The 14261-nt window shown below is 40.3% G+C and overlaps 2 protein-coding genes across 6 annotated transcripts in view; one reads left to right on the plus strand and one right to left on the minus strand.

Annotated features, from left to right (window-relative positions):
• Positions 1–14261, plus strand: part of LOC148010856 (serine/threonine-protein kinase GRIK1-like) — a 77216-nt gene that overhangs the window by 26023 nt on the left and 36932 nt on the right. The gene's annotated exons all lie outside the window — the stretch shown is intronic.
• LOC148010857 (uncharacterized) lies at positions 7764–9740 on the minus strand. Its single transcript, XM_087671039.1, is given in 4 exon segments — positions 7764–8162; positions 8271–8586; positions 8715–9073; positions 9075–9740. Coding segments are annotated over 4 exon segments (1608 nt in total). The 5' UTR covers positions 9609–9740.

Here is a 14261-nt window from a genome sequence, read left to right on the forward strand (position 1 = left end):
CCTCTACAGTTGAGGTCAACTGTTTAGAAGCCAGAGGGATGTCACTAAATTGATTGCTTATTACACATTCTCTATTTAATAAATTCATGTCAATAAATTAATGACTCACTTTTCTTTAAGTGTTGATGATGATCTAGCATGGCCATGAGACCATTTAGAGACCAATATTCCTAGTGCATCACTTAATGGGGTGATCAGAGCACTGTGACGGGGATATCTGGTACATGCAGTACAAGTTATGAAGGGGAAAAGAAGTATCTGCCAAGTGTAAGAGTGTACACAAGAACCAAGGAGTTACACATAAATGAAGATGGATTAAGTTCTAAGAAGAGGAAGTGCATTAGCATTGCGTATATATATTTATGTGTGTATGCGGGGATGCCTGGGAATGTTTACTTGTGTGTAATGAGCATTGCATTCATTTGGGGTCATCCTCTCCCTTACAAGTCAAGGTTTAAGGTCTTTTTTTTCATTAAGAAAGACAAGAGAGGTAATTCTCTCACTAAGAAAGACAAGAGTTGTGATCTTGTGGAAGTGAGGAGAGAAGTGATTTTCTCTTTCTAAGGTCTAAAAAGACACAAGCTTTTGTGTGGAAGTCAATCTTAAGGTTGAGGCCCAATGTAATTTAATGAACTCTCCTTAAGGTGGTTGCATGGACCATAAGTTAAGAGTATAGTTTGAGAAGCTGTTCTTTTTAAAAAAGACATGGTGAATTCATTTTTAAAATATCTCGCAATAGAAAGACGGTCTCTAAAAACGAGCCACATGGGTTATTGGAAACAACGAGATCTACAACTTTTGTGTTGGACGTTTTTTCATCTGAACAACGCACAGAGAGATATCTCGAAATTAGTGCTTTAGAGTAGGTCTTGGAACAAACACATCTTGCATGAAGATCAACTCAAGTCTCTCTCCAAGTAGAGAAGCTCTTGAAGCCTATAAAAGAGAAGGCTCTCCTTGGGTGTGAGAGAGGAAAAGGAAGCATCACTTTGCATGCATCCAAGAGGAGAAGAGAAGGTGCAAGTGCTGTAGAAGCTCTGCTGAAATCAAGTGCTGCGGAAGCTTTGCTGAAATCAAGTTCCAAGAGGAGAAGAGAAGGTGCAAGTGCTGCGGAAGCTTTGCTGAAATCAAGCGCCAAGAGGAGAGCCCTACATATATTGTGTAGGAGAGAAGGAGACTCAAGAAGGATCAAAAGGTGCCAACTTCCAAGTTGTGCAAGTGTTAGACGGATGTATACTATGCAAGGAACCGTGATTTTGTTTCCAAGATCTACAAGTAAGAACTGGCTTATGTGTAACGGAGGAGCTTGCTTCTTGTCAATAATACAACTCCACAATGGCGGGGACTGTCCCATTTTCCAGTCCCTAGTGTGTTGCTAATTTCTCTACCTCTCTCTCTCTCTCTATATATATATATATACATATATATCTTTCTTTTCTCTCATTTATTCTCCCTTTGTGCTAGCATAATATTGGCCATATATATTTTAAGTATATAAGAAGTTGAGCGTGTGTCTCGGATCTTATAACAAACTGGATGAGATTTTGGTACTCGAGCAAATTTTGGCTCATAAAAAAAGAAAGGTCAAAGGTAAAGTTTTTAGGAGATACCTGGTGAAATTTGAGAATTATCCACCAATGGGTGCCAAATGGATAGAAGAGGATGACTTGGCAGACCATCCTTAGTTGTTACAGCTTTACCTAGATGCCTTTTAGTTAGAGCCGTCTTTAGTTTGGCGGGCTCCGTCAGGTTCATCGGAGCAAGGGTCCGGAGTATTGCCTGATGCTCAAGGGGGAGGTAGCACTTTCACTCCTCCAGTTGTAAACAACTCTTATATGTAGTGGATCTCGGATGTATTCGACATGCATTCGAGATACTGTGCTGACAATATGTCTGCCATGAGGTCACTACTTAGTATACTAGTCATTGTGAGATGTATGCAGATGAGTATGAGTTTCACCTAGGTACTAGAACTATACTTTTGCATCAGCTTATGATCAATTTAGCATGAATTTTGCCTCAATTTTGAGACCAAAATTGTGATAAGTTTCAGCTCAGTTTTTGATAATCTTAAGAATCGTTTATGGTTACTTTTGGGATTAGTTTTGCATTGATTGCTGGTCAATTTTTGCAATGTGTTTGTGATCAGTTTGGGGTCACATTTGCAATAGTTTGTGATTAATTTTCAGATTATCAAGTGATCAATTTATGATCAGATTATTGAAGAGTCAAAGCAAAAGCAGATAGAGAAAGAGAGCTGAGAGTAGGCACATTAATCGAGGAGTTCAATGACACAGTTGAACAGTGTTTGACAGTGATAGAGTGAGAGTGAGTCGTTGGATAGGTGTGTACCAGTGTGGTACTCACAAAGAATAAAAGAATGTATTTATACTTAGGGTACTGTACACTTACACCCATTAGGGTGGGTTCACATGTGTGAAGTAATATATACATGGGAGAGCGCGTAAAGGGCCTTTACACCCAAAAACCTTCCACTTAAAGGTCCTAAGTGAACCTTTAATCAACTCTCACAAGTCTAATGCAATGCTCATGTTGAACCTTTGCAAGACTTTTAGTGAGAACGTCTGCAGGGTTATCTTGTGATTTGATCTTAGTCAGGGTGACTAGACCATCATCCAGAACCTGTCTGATAAAATGATACCGAACATCAATATGTTTGGTACGTGCATGAAACATGGCATTCTTAGCTAAGCATACAGCGCTCTGGCTATCACATCTAAGTATAGGTGTTTTGGTGGGCAGTCCAAAATCCTTGACCAAAGGACCAAGCCAAATTGCTTCTTTTGAAGCTTCAGTGGCTGAAATATATTCAGCCTTAGTGGTAGAGAGTGCTACTATTTTTTGCAATCTAGAGGACTAAGAAACCGCCCCACCCGTCAAGGTAAAGATATACCCGCTAGACTTGCGAGTATCCAAGTCACCTGCCATGTTTGCATCACAATACCCTTGCGGATTCAACGTATCCTTGCCATAGCAAATACATTTTCTTTGTGTGCCCTTAAGGTACCGTAAGATGCATTTCACTGCTTCCCAATGTGCTTTGCTGGGATTTGACATAAACCTGCTTACAACTCCTAGTGCATAAGCAATGCCAGGTCTAGTGGCAACCATAGCATACATGAGTGAACCACAAGCTGAAGCATAAGGAACACCCTTCATAGTACTGGCTGCCTTATCATCTTTTGGGTAGTTTGCTTTGCTAAGCTTAAGATAGGGTGGAAAAGGTACATCGAGAGGCTTAGCATCAGCCATAGGAAAACGATTAGGTTCTTTGCTGATGTACTTTTCTTATGAGAGAAATAAGAGTTGTTGCTCTCTATCTCGTGTTACACACATGGCCAAAATATGTTCAACTGCATCCAAATCCTTCATAGAAAAGGCTGAATTCAGCTGCCTTTTCAATGCATTAATGTGGCTTTTATGCTTACCAGCAATAAGCATATCATCCACATAAAGCACAAGTATAGTAAGGTTTCCATCATTAGCCTTCTTAATATATAAGCAGTGATATGCTACTCCTTTTAAAACCATGTGAGAGCATGAAGGCATCAAACTTTTTATACCATTGTCTAGGAGCCTGTTTCAAACCATACAAGCTTCCCTTAAGCTTACATACCAAATGCTCCTTTCCATGTATAACAAAGCCTTCGGACTGTTTCATGTACAACTTTTTTTCCAGATCACCATGCAGAAATGCAGTTCTAACATCCATTTGATCAAGTTCAAGATCCATAGAATGCTACAATGGCAAATAACACTCAAAGAGTGGTCATTTTGACAATAGGAGAGAACACTTCTTGAAAATCAATGCCCTTCTTTTGTGCATAGCCCTTAGCCACAAATCTGGCTTTGTATTTGGGTTTGCCATCCACACATGTGATTTTATAGACCCATTTGTTAGGAATGGCTTTTCTATCCTTGGGCAATGTAAGCAAATCCCAAGTATCATTCTGATACAATGACTTCATTTCTTCCTACATCCCTAGCTCCCACTTTTTCTTTTAACTCACATGATGAGGCCTCTTTATATGTAAGAGGCTCACATTCATCTATGAGCAAAATACAGTCCAAAGAAGGATAAAATCTTTCTATAGGTCTTCTGACACATGTAGACCTTCTTACCCAATGATCTGTGTTATCAAGTAATGGATCCACATCCAAGGGAACGTCAATGACCTCATTGTTTGATTGCTGAACTGTATGTTCAGGTTGCTGTAATACAATTTCAGGTTGCTGCAATTCATTTTCAGCATGCTGATTTTGGTGCTCAAGTTGATGTTCAACATCCCCTTGCTACCCATTTTCATCTGGCTCAATAATGATATGCTGATTGTCATAATCAACATCAAGAGGAGCCGAATTTTCAGTGGCTGATAGCTGTTTAAGTAACCGATCATGTTGAAATTTAGCTTTCTTTTTGTCTGAGTCATTAGATGTGACATTTTTCAGCAGCTTTGACTCATTGAATACCACATTCCGATTGCGTAGCACCTTTTTCATGCTTGGAACCCAAACTTGATAGCCCATTTCACCTTCATCTTCATAACCCATGAAGATGCCTCTACGGGATTTCATGTCAAGTTTGGGTCTGCTATCAACAAGTACATGTACATAGTATTCACAGCCAAAGACTCTTAAGTAGTCATATGAAGCAAGTTTGCCAGACCAATCCTCTTTAGAGATGCCACTTTCAAGTGTACGATGTGGAGATCAGTTGCAAATATGCACCACGGTTTTAAGTGCCTCTCCCCAAAACGATTGCGAGAGATTAGTTGTGGACAGCATGCACCGAATCTTTTCACATAACGTGCGATTCATTTGCTCAGCCACACCATTAGATGATGGATTGTAAGGAGCTGTAAGCTCTCGTTTAATCCCATTGTCATCACAAAACTTATTGAATTCTTTAGACACATACTCTACCCTATTATCTGTTCTTATGCATTTTAACTTTAAGCCTTTTTGAGTGTTAACCAATGCATAAAATCTTTAAAAGCATCCAATGCCTCACTTTTCTGCTTAAACAAGTAGACCCATAGCTTCCTAGAATGGTCATCAATAAAAGGGACAAAATAACGGAAACCACTATGAGTTTTTATTGGCATGGTACAAGCATCAGAATGGACTAAATCCAAGATACATGCCTTCCTAGAGGCTCCATGAGAGTAGGGACTCTTTACATGTTTACTAAAAACACAATCATCACAAAAGTCAAGCTTTGAGCTTCACATCAACTCTTCAAAGTGAAGAGAGTGCATGCAAACCCTTTTGGCTCATATGTCCAAGACGCTTGTGCCTTAACTCCATGCATGACTGTACTTCAGCAACTGTAACAAACTTTCCAAGAAGTGCCTTGCAGTAGAGATAATACAGAGCCTCCTTTTTACCACCTGTAGTGATCAGCATAGACCCTTTCTGGATTTTCCACATACCACCACCAAAAGTAGTGAAGTAACCTTTGCTGTCTAGCTGCCCAATAGAAAGCAAGCTCTTCTTGATTCCAGGAACATACCTAACATCATGAAGAATCAATTCCTGACCATTTTCTAGAGCTAGGTGTATGTTGCCCATTCCTTCAATATCACATGCATGATTGTTGCCAAGGTATACTTTTCCAAGATTACCTTTTGCATAAGTAGAAAAACACTCCAGAGATGGAGTTACATGAAAAGAATCACCGCTGTCAACAATCCACGATTGTGACAAACCATCATGAGTCGACAACAAAGCATCTATCACATTTGTTTTAGTGATATACATGCCCTCCACTGTCATAACAAGCGGATCTGAAAATGCAACCAGCAAATCAACATCTTTATTATCTTCTATTTTCTCAATAACAACACTAGATACCACATTTACTTTTTCTATCTCTTTAGGGTAGATCTGCCATCCTTGTCATTCTTTTTGCCTTTTGCATTAGCCTGCTTCTTACGTTCTTGTTCCTTTTTAAAGTACCTGCAATCAGACTTTTTATGCCCTTTGTGACCACATTGATAACAAGTTACATCTTGCTGTTTTTCCTTGCTTTTGCTGCGATTTTTGTTTTTATTTGTAGCATTATACATTTTTTTAGGTCTTCCTCTTACATTGTAGATTGATCCACTGTTTTTCCCACTTGCCTTTGTCTAATCTTTTCATTTAGAATAGGACCACGCACCCTATCAAATGTGAAGTTGGGGTTATTGCTCAATGACACAACCAATGCTTCCCATGAATCGGGCAAGGTCATGAGTAAGAAGATAACCCTCAATTTAGGATCAAAAGCTGGCAAACCTGCATCCTGTAAAACTGACTCAAAATACTAGTGAAAGCATTCAAATGCTTTGAGGCATATTTGGACTCATCAAGCTTCAAGTTGACCAACTTCCGCATGAGATATACCTGATTGACAGGAGTTGTATTCTCATAAGTAGTCTTGAGTTTCTCCCAAACTCCATAGGCAGTATCAAGTCCCTTTATATCAACCAAGATATTATTTGTGATGACCATTTTAATGTAAGTAATGGCCTTTTTATTCATTTTAGCCCAATCCTCATTTGACAAAGCAACAGGCTTATGCTTTTCTAAAGCATCATCACAATCCTTTAGAAAGAGTATACCTTGCATACGATCTTTCCAAATATCAAAACCATTTCCGTCAAATTTACGAATCTCAAAGAGATTCTTTGTGTTAGATGTAGATGCACTGCCAGCCATCTTCAGCAATTCACAATTGCAATAAAGGGCTGAATGCTTTCAGCCAATAGCAAGGTTTCTGAATTGTAACAACAAGTACACACTCTTGTACTTCCAAGGCGTCCAAGAAGTAGATGTTTAGCTGCAAAATTCAGTCTCAAGTACTGATTACAGCATATGCACGAATCGAATTTAATACATTTGCATTAAGGATAACTCCCACTTCAGTAATACATCACCAAAATTCTGAAATGCAATGATCTAAATGCTGTATTTACCACTGTTTCACTCATAGTTACTTGGAGTTTCGGAAACGGCAAAACGGAAACGATGGGGAAACGGTAGAAACGGAGTTTTGTCTCCAGGAAGAAACGGGGAAACGGGGAAACAGGGATTCAAGGAAATATGTAACCCCGATTTAATATATAATATAGATAATAGATGACAATAAGCCACACTTGTCACTTGATTGAGAAATACTTGACATACATGATTAATATACAATTGATTATTGACATGATTAATATACAATTGATTATTGACATTGAAATTTGATACTGTCATACTAGGTCAGAGACCCTAAATCCTAATTTCTATAACCTGTTACCTATAGCTTGCACCAATTTCCAAAATCGAAAGATACATCAGGATTCATACAGTATACTTAAACTTTGAATTGGCAAGTTCCAAGCACACTCTAAAGATATTCATAGATCACACTTTAAAGATTAGATCATTACAATTTACATGTAATATGATAATAGATATACACGAGTCACAAAAACACCTGGAGGTTGGATCATATTCATGAATCATGAAAAAAAGATACAAGAGCATAAAAGATAAGTTGATAACTAATGATCCATAAAACACCACGGTCCACTAAGTCCTCAGTCAATGACCATAAACATAAATGATAAGACACAGTCACACAAGAGAGTATCTGTCTGAACTCTGAAGAGTCAAGACTCAAGTCTCATCAGTGATCACCCTCCGCGGCATCTGTATCACTACCACTAGCACTGCCAGATGCACTGACAGAAGCAATATTTGACTCAGAGTGGTCAATCGGCACTACTAAATGAGGGCGAGGGTACATTTGCTGAAGTGCTGGCACCCCTGCTTGTCGACCTTGACCTTCGTGATGAAGCTCGTGTGTGGTGCGTTGGAGCTGACATCTCCTCATATAGCATGGTATAAATGTCTAGCTCCTCTCTGGGAATGTCTAGAATGTCCTTCATTTTCTCAATATCAATCTTGTCAACATTCACCTGGCAAGGCTCAGGAGATGAAGATGTGTGCTCGAGGAGGCAAAGATTACAATGACAGTACACAAGTCTCTCAAGCTATGCTGTAGTCAAACGGTTCCTCTTCTTTGTGTGGAAGAGGGCCGAAGTGCTTGAATTTCTTTCACAAGGACCTGAGCTGCAGTCTTGTGAAAGAACTCGAATGGCAAGGCGTTTCTGCCAATCACATGACAAAAACAAGAAAAAAATATTATAATTGATTCATGTTTGTCTTGAAGCTTGAAAGTTGAGTCTAGACTATGGTTTATGGGTTAGCCTACTTACCAAGGTAGGTGCAGATGTTCCATATTTCTCCCACCAAGACATAGGCTTCAACTGTGTCTCTTGAAGCTTTGCTGTAGGGCGACCAAAAGAGAGACTCCTATTTCGAAAGAGGAGAAGATCATCCTCTAGCTTTCTCAGCATCTGCACATCTCCTCGTGCCCACTTTGAGAAGTACTCCTCAATACCATGCTCTAGCTCCTCATTCTCATATTGCATCTCATCACGCCATAGAGGATGCAATATGTGTGCAATAGCATGGATTGGTCTATGAAACCAATCCCATCGCGTGTTCCACACACATTGAAGCTCCTCAATCCTACATTGACACATGTATAAGTTTATAACAAATTACAATCATAAATACACACACAATTAGTGTCTTCTAGACTCTAAAAATAAGTTAATACCACAATAGAAAAAGTTAAAACTTTAAAAGGAACTTACTTTGAGCGAGAAAGATAGGCATTCCTCTCAAAAGCCTCTCCGATCTTATCCATGTACTCATACAACAATCCCATGGTACTCCCCTCCATGTCAGTGATGCGTAAAATAGAGTAGATAGGCTTGATGGACTTCACAAAAGCTTCAGCCTCCAAGAACCATGTCGCATCCATAGCTTGTCGTGCAAAAGCCCTATAGTGTGTATCTTGATACTCAGGCATGGCTGACCACTCTTTGGACACAACTGTGCGCATCAAGCCCTGACACACTTGCACAATCCGCTCAACAACTATAAACATATACGCAAAGCGTATGCTAGATGGCTTCAGCAACTCAAGGTCAGTGTGTGCATGATAGATGCTCCAACACTTTAGGCCTCTTGGTGACAAAGTTCACCATGGACTTTGCAGTAGTAAGAATAGTGTCTACCCATTTCAATTTTTGCAAGTCCTCCATCAATAAATCAAGAGAGTGTGATGCACACGGAGTCCATCTAATCTTGGGATAGGCAGCCTCAAGCATTTGCCCCATGGAAACACAATTGGAACCATTATCCGTAATCACCTGCACTACATTTTCTGGCCCTATCTCCTCAATGGCTGTGCATATATGCCCATAGATGTACGAGCCTGTGATCATTGTACCAGGAGCTGAAGCATCAATGGCTCTCAAGAACATTGTCCCCTTGCATGAGGACACTAGAATGTTATAGACACTGCATTTACGAACATCTGTCCACCCATCACATAACACAGTACATCCATACTTTACCCAAGTAGCCTTCGATGGTTCTAACTGAGCCTGTATACGCATCTTCTCATTTTTTAGTTCTCGTGTGCGTATACCATCATAGGATGGACCTTCCCACTCGCATCCAATACGGCTAACGGCCCTCATGGCTGATCTCCATCATGGCGTTTGCAATACATAAAAAGGTATAGCACACTGTATAAAGCAACGAGTGAGCTCCCTAGTAGCCTCTTGAATAGCTTGCTTTTGCAAGCTTGCCTGGATGCTTGCCTTCTGAAGTGACCCTTTTGCCGGCCTTACCATTGTACCTGTACCAACTCCACTTCCACTACTAGTGGACCCTGCCAATGGAGTCTTGTGCACCCCAGCCCCTCCCATTGAAGCTGTATCTGACTCTAATGCAGCTCTACTCCTCTTTGATGGCCCTGTTGCTACAGAAGCTACATCATCTACTCCCCTCTCCCCTATAACTGATGCACTTTGATTGCCTAACCGACTGAGCTTCCACTCTTGAAGAGAAGCCTTCACGTCTGCGGGTACATTTGGACACAGGCCTATGTCTTTATTTGCCACATGTGCAAGATGATCTTTGATCCTTGTGGCTGCCTGATCCCATGCAGCATCCTTCACCATGATGAGTGCAGGGCCCAGGCTGCAGCGTGAGATGGTCATAGCTTCACGAATCAGAATCACCATTCACAGGCTACAACCTACAACCACAGAAATTTGAGATAGAAGATTGGAGAGAGAGAGAGAGAGAGAGAGAGAGTGTGTGTGTGTGTGTGTGTGTGTGTGGTTTTGGAGTTCTCAGTCGACAAAGGAGCAGGCCCGACAGAGTGGAGACAAGAAACGTAGGTAGGTGAAAAGTCGGCTGGAATGTGGGAGTTGGGACGCGCTCACGTTCGGGCCAAAGTTTTGCCCCAAATCGCAGTCTGCAGAAATGCCGTTTCTTGGGCGTTTCCGTTTCTGGAAACATTGTAGCGTTTCTAAAATGCCAAAAACGGCGTTTCGTGTAACTATGGTTTCATTGCATAATGAGTATTCAGCAATACATGTACCAGGAGAAGCTGCCCTTTTTCAACATTAGAAGCATCGAGTACTCAAAAGACTCCCACTCAGTAGTGAATCTGCTGTAAATTTCACTGCCCAGTCTCAGAACGACTCAAAAATACATCACCAATGTGAAAAACCCCAAAATTTTTGCAGTGAATTTGCTCCAAATACATAAATATATCTTCCCGGGCATCAAGTACGGACTAATGTTGTGGAAATTTCACTATTTCTGCAAAAGCTCCGAATTTCGGGGTCCAAGAGTGTACAATTTCCTAAAAAAAGGCTCAACCAAGCAAAAATTTCACTTGCATTTGAGAATCCCCAAAATTTTTGAGACCTGTGCACTCAATGTATGTAATTTATGGTTCAAAAGTCACTAGAATATGTGTTAGACACCAAATTTGGGAAAAGCCCCAAATTTTAAGGGGGAAACTTGCATAGATTCGGGCTATGTGCTTGCTTATGTAAACAGTCGAAAGCGGGGGGAATAAATTAGATTGGAATTTTTTTAAATTTCAATTAAAAAAAACGGAGCATTGACCTGCCCGTGGTTTGTGCGACTGCGTGACGTTTGTCGTCTGTGCAGCCCGACACCCTGTCCCCGTCACCCGTGAGCCTTTCGTCGTGTTGCACACCTCCTGTTCCGTTGCGGAACAGTCGCCTCCAGTCCCATTAGTCGTCAGTCTATCTGACGCGCACTTTACGCTTGTACCCGACCAGTCAGTTGTCTGATACCTGCTCGTCTACTCCTCAATAGCCCGATAGATCGATTGTTTGCTTGTGTGAGCCATTGTCTCTGATACCAGTTTGTAGAGTTGACGCGGAAGCAGGTAGAGAAAGAGATCTGAGAGCAGACACATTAATCGAGGAGTTCAATTACAGAACTAAACAATGTTTGATAGTGATAGAGTGAGAGTGAGTCGTCGGATAGGTGTGTACCAGTGTGGTACACACAAAGAATAAAAGAATGTATTTATACTTAGGGTACGGTACAGTTACACCCATTAGGGTGGGTTTACATGTGTGAAGTATTATATACACGGGAGAGCGCGTAAAGGGCCTTTACACCCAACAATGCTCAGTTTTCAATGGTTTACATTTGGTTCCATGGACAACAGCATATGTTATAATGCCATTGATGTTTTAACCATGGTTTATGCTTGATTATGCTATGATATGGTTTGGTTTTGCTAGACAAGTTGAGCTTGAGAAATAGACATGTCACTTGGAAATGTTTTTGAGATTCTTTGTGAGTCTATGTTATGCTATGTTGACTGGTACTTTTTAGCATGTGTTAGGCATATGGAATGGTTAAGCAGCAGTGCGTAATGTTGTGTTACCTAGGATGCCTCGTGGAAATTCCAATCCACTCTTTTGCTTTTGATGCATCTGACAATGCAGTTGAGAACGATTACAAGGATTTTAAGGGGGAGGGCTATCATGACATGTAGATTAATTTTTAATCACATGGTTAAGTGAACATTGCACATGTGAGGTGTAACTGGGGTTAGAGTAAATTTATGAGCGTGGGATCCAGGAAAATCGTGTGATGTCAAAGGCAAAAGTTGCTATAAGTTATGCTGCACAAGTACTTGGTGGTATCTAGTGTGAGTTGTTGGCCTAGATTATTGTTTTGGCCACAAGTGTCAGTTGGTGACATTAGAGAAGTGGTGTTTAATGGTACCTGATACTAGTATGATGGTCAAAGATAGCACAGAGACACTCGAGAATGGAAGTTGTCTAGCCAATTTAATTATTGGCCAGTTAGGTTTTTTTTAAAGGGCACCGAAATAATTATTAGATTAAAATTCAATATTTAAAGATTGAAAATTATTATTTTATTATGGATAATGCTGGAAAAACTATTTGGGAAGGCTGTCACTTATAAAAAATGCCAATGTAAGAATGAAAAACGTCTTTAGAGGCTGGAGAGAGGCACTTTAGTTTATTCAGCTTGCAAGAGAGAGGGAGGAGATGTTGTTGGTTTGATTTGAAACCATTGGAGGATCTTTTGAGGCAGCTAGGAGCAAGAGAAGACCAATCAACACAAGATGACAGCATCTACAGACTGTTGAGACAAGGGAGCAGTAGTAAATGAATGATTTTTTTTTTCTTTAGTTCTTTGCATCTACAAGCTGTTGAGGTAGGACAACAACAGTAAATGATTGATTTTCTTTAGTTTTTCACTAAGAAAGTTTGAATTTTCTCTCTCCTGAGTATTCTCTCTCATCTTCCAGCCTTTCTATAGCCTTGCTCCAAAGATTATAGCATTGAGATGACCAGGGGCTGAGAAAGTTCAGATTTCTCTGTTGTAAACTCTAATCTGCAGCAGAAATTAGGGTTTAGCAGCAGCCTCAGGAAGCGTGATAGAAATTGGAAGCTCCAAGATTTGGAGCTGAGTCCATAATACCTCCTTAGGGCCTTCAATGATGGAGAAGTCTGATAAGGCACAATGGAAACCTGAGGAGTTTCAAACATCACGAATTGGTTACGTGCCATTCGTATACCTCACAAAAAACCAAGCCTCCACAATATCTGTGGGATACTCTTTATAAGAGCACTAGCTCTTATACCATGTGAAGATATGCTAGGATTTGTACTGAGGAAACACAAAATGTATGGCCATGATTGAAACACAAAGTGTCAAACAATCACATGCAAAACTCAAACCTTGGATGCAAAACACAAAACTCAAAATTCAAAACGCAAAAAACACAAGCATAGATAGAGAAGGAAGAGAACTCTGAACTGAATGGATCAATGCAATAAATGAATGTAAGAGTATACAGAATGCTCAAGGGCAGAGTAGTGAATGTTGGAGACGTCCACTGAAGATGGATCTTGAAATGCAGCAAGGCAGCCTTCGAAGATGTTTGGTAGAAGCAAACACAATAGTAGATGCCAGATTTGTGATAGACGTAGTAGTAAAATACCACAATAAAACACAGCAATAAAATGCCACAGTAAAATGTAGCAGTAAAACGGTAGGAGGTGGCATAGGCTGTGAGGTAGAGGCTGGAAATAGGTGCTAGATGAATGAAGAAAGTGTAGGGCAGCTTCGGTTGAGATGTCCTTTGCGAACAAGGTTTGGACAACGAAGTTCTAGCACTTGAAACCTGCAAAAACAAGATTGGGCTGAATGATGGGCAGCTTGTCTATTTATAGATGTGGAAGGATCCTCCCAAATTAGGGTTCTGCATGTGGGACATAGAAACTCTCTAGAATCGCTCCCCATTTAATGAAACTTTTGGTAATTTGCTGGAAGTGGGATGGAAAGCTGAAATTTGAGAATTGGACTCAGTTGCTCACATATGATCTCCACTAAGATCACTCCTATCCTCTTTAGATCCTTTGCGACCTGCTTACTATGTGGGATTGACCTGCTTACTAAGATCTTCTCTTTTCTTCCAAGGCTTTCAACTTCTTCTCCTCCTTTGGCTCTCTTCTTGCTCTTCTTTTCAGGCACCCCCAGAATGTCCCATGAGGCCTGACTTTTACAACCTCCTTTCTTCTTCTACACTCCATGTGCCTGCATCCTTGTTTCTTTTTTTGGGCTTTAGGAGAAAGACCCATAAGAACATACCTTCTTTAATCTGATAAAGAACAATGCTTGTTTTCCTAAAAACTGATGGACTAATATTTTTAATGTGTCACAAGTGGAAAAAGCAGACCTTTAAGTTTCAATGTGTCTAGTTTCTTCTGCAATATATTTTTGTTTTTCGCGGCAGTTTCTGCTGCAGTACTTTA

The sequence above is a fragment of the Lygodium microphyllum genome, chromosome 29, assembly GCF_053477565.2.
Source record: "Lygodium microphyllum isolate KBCC chromosome 29, Lygodium_microphyllum_v1.1.10, whole genome shotgun sequence".
In the NCBI taxonomy this organism is placed as follows: Eukaryota; Viridiplantae; Streptophyta; class Polypodiopsida; order Schizaeales; family Lygodiaceae; genus Lygodium; species Lygodium microphyllum.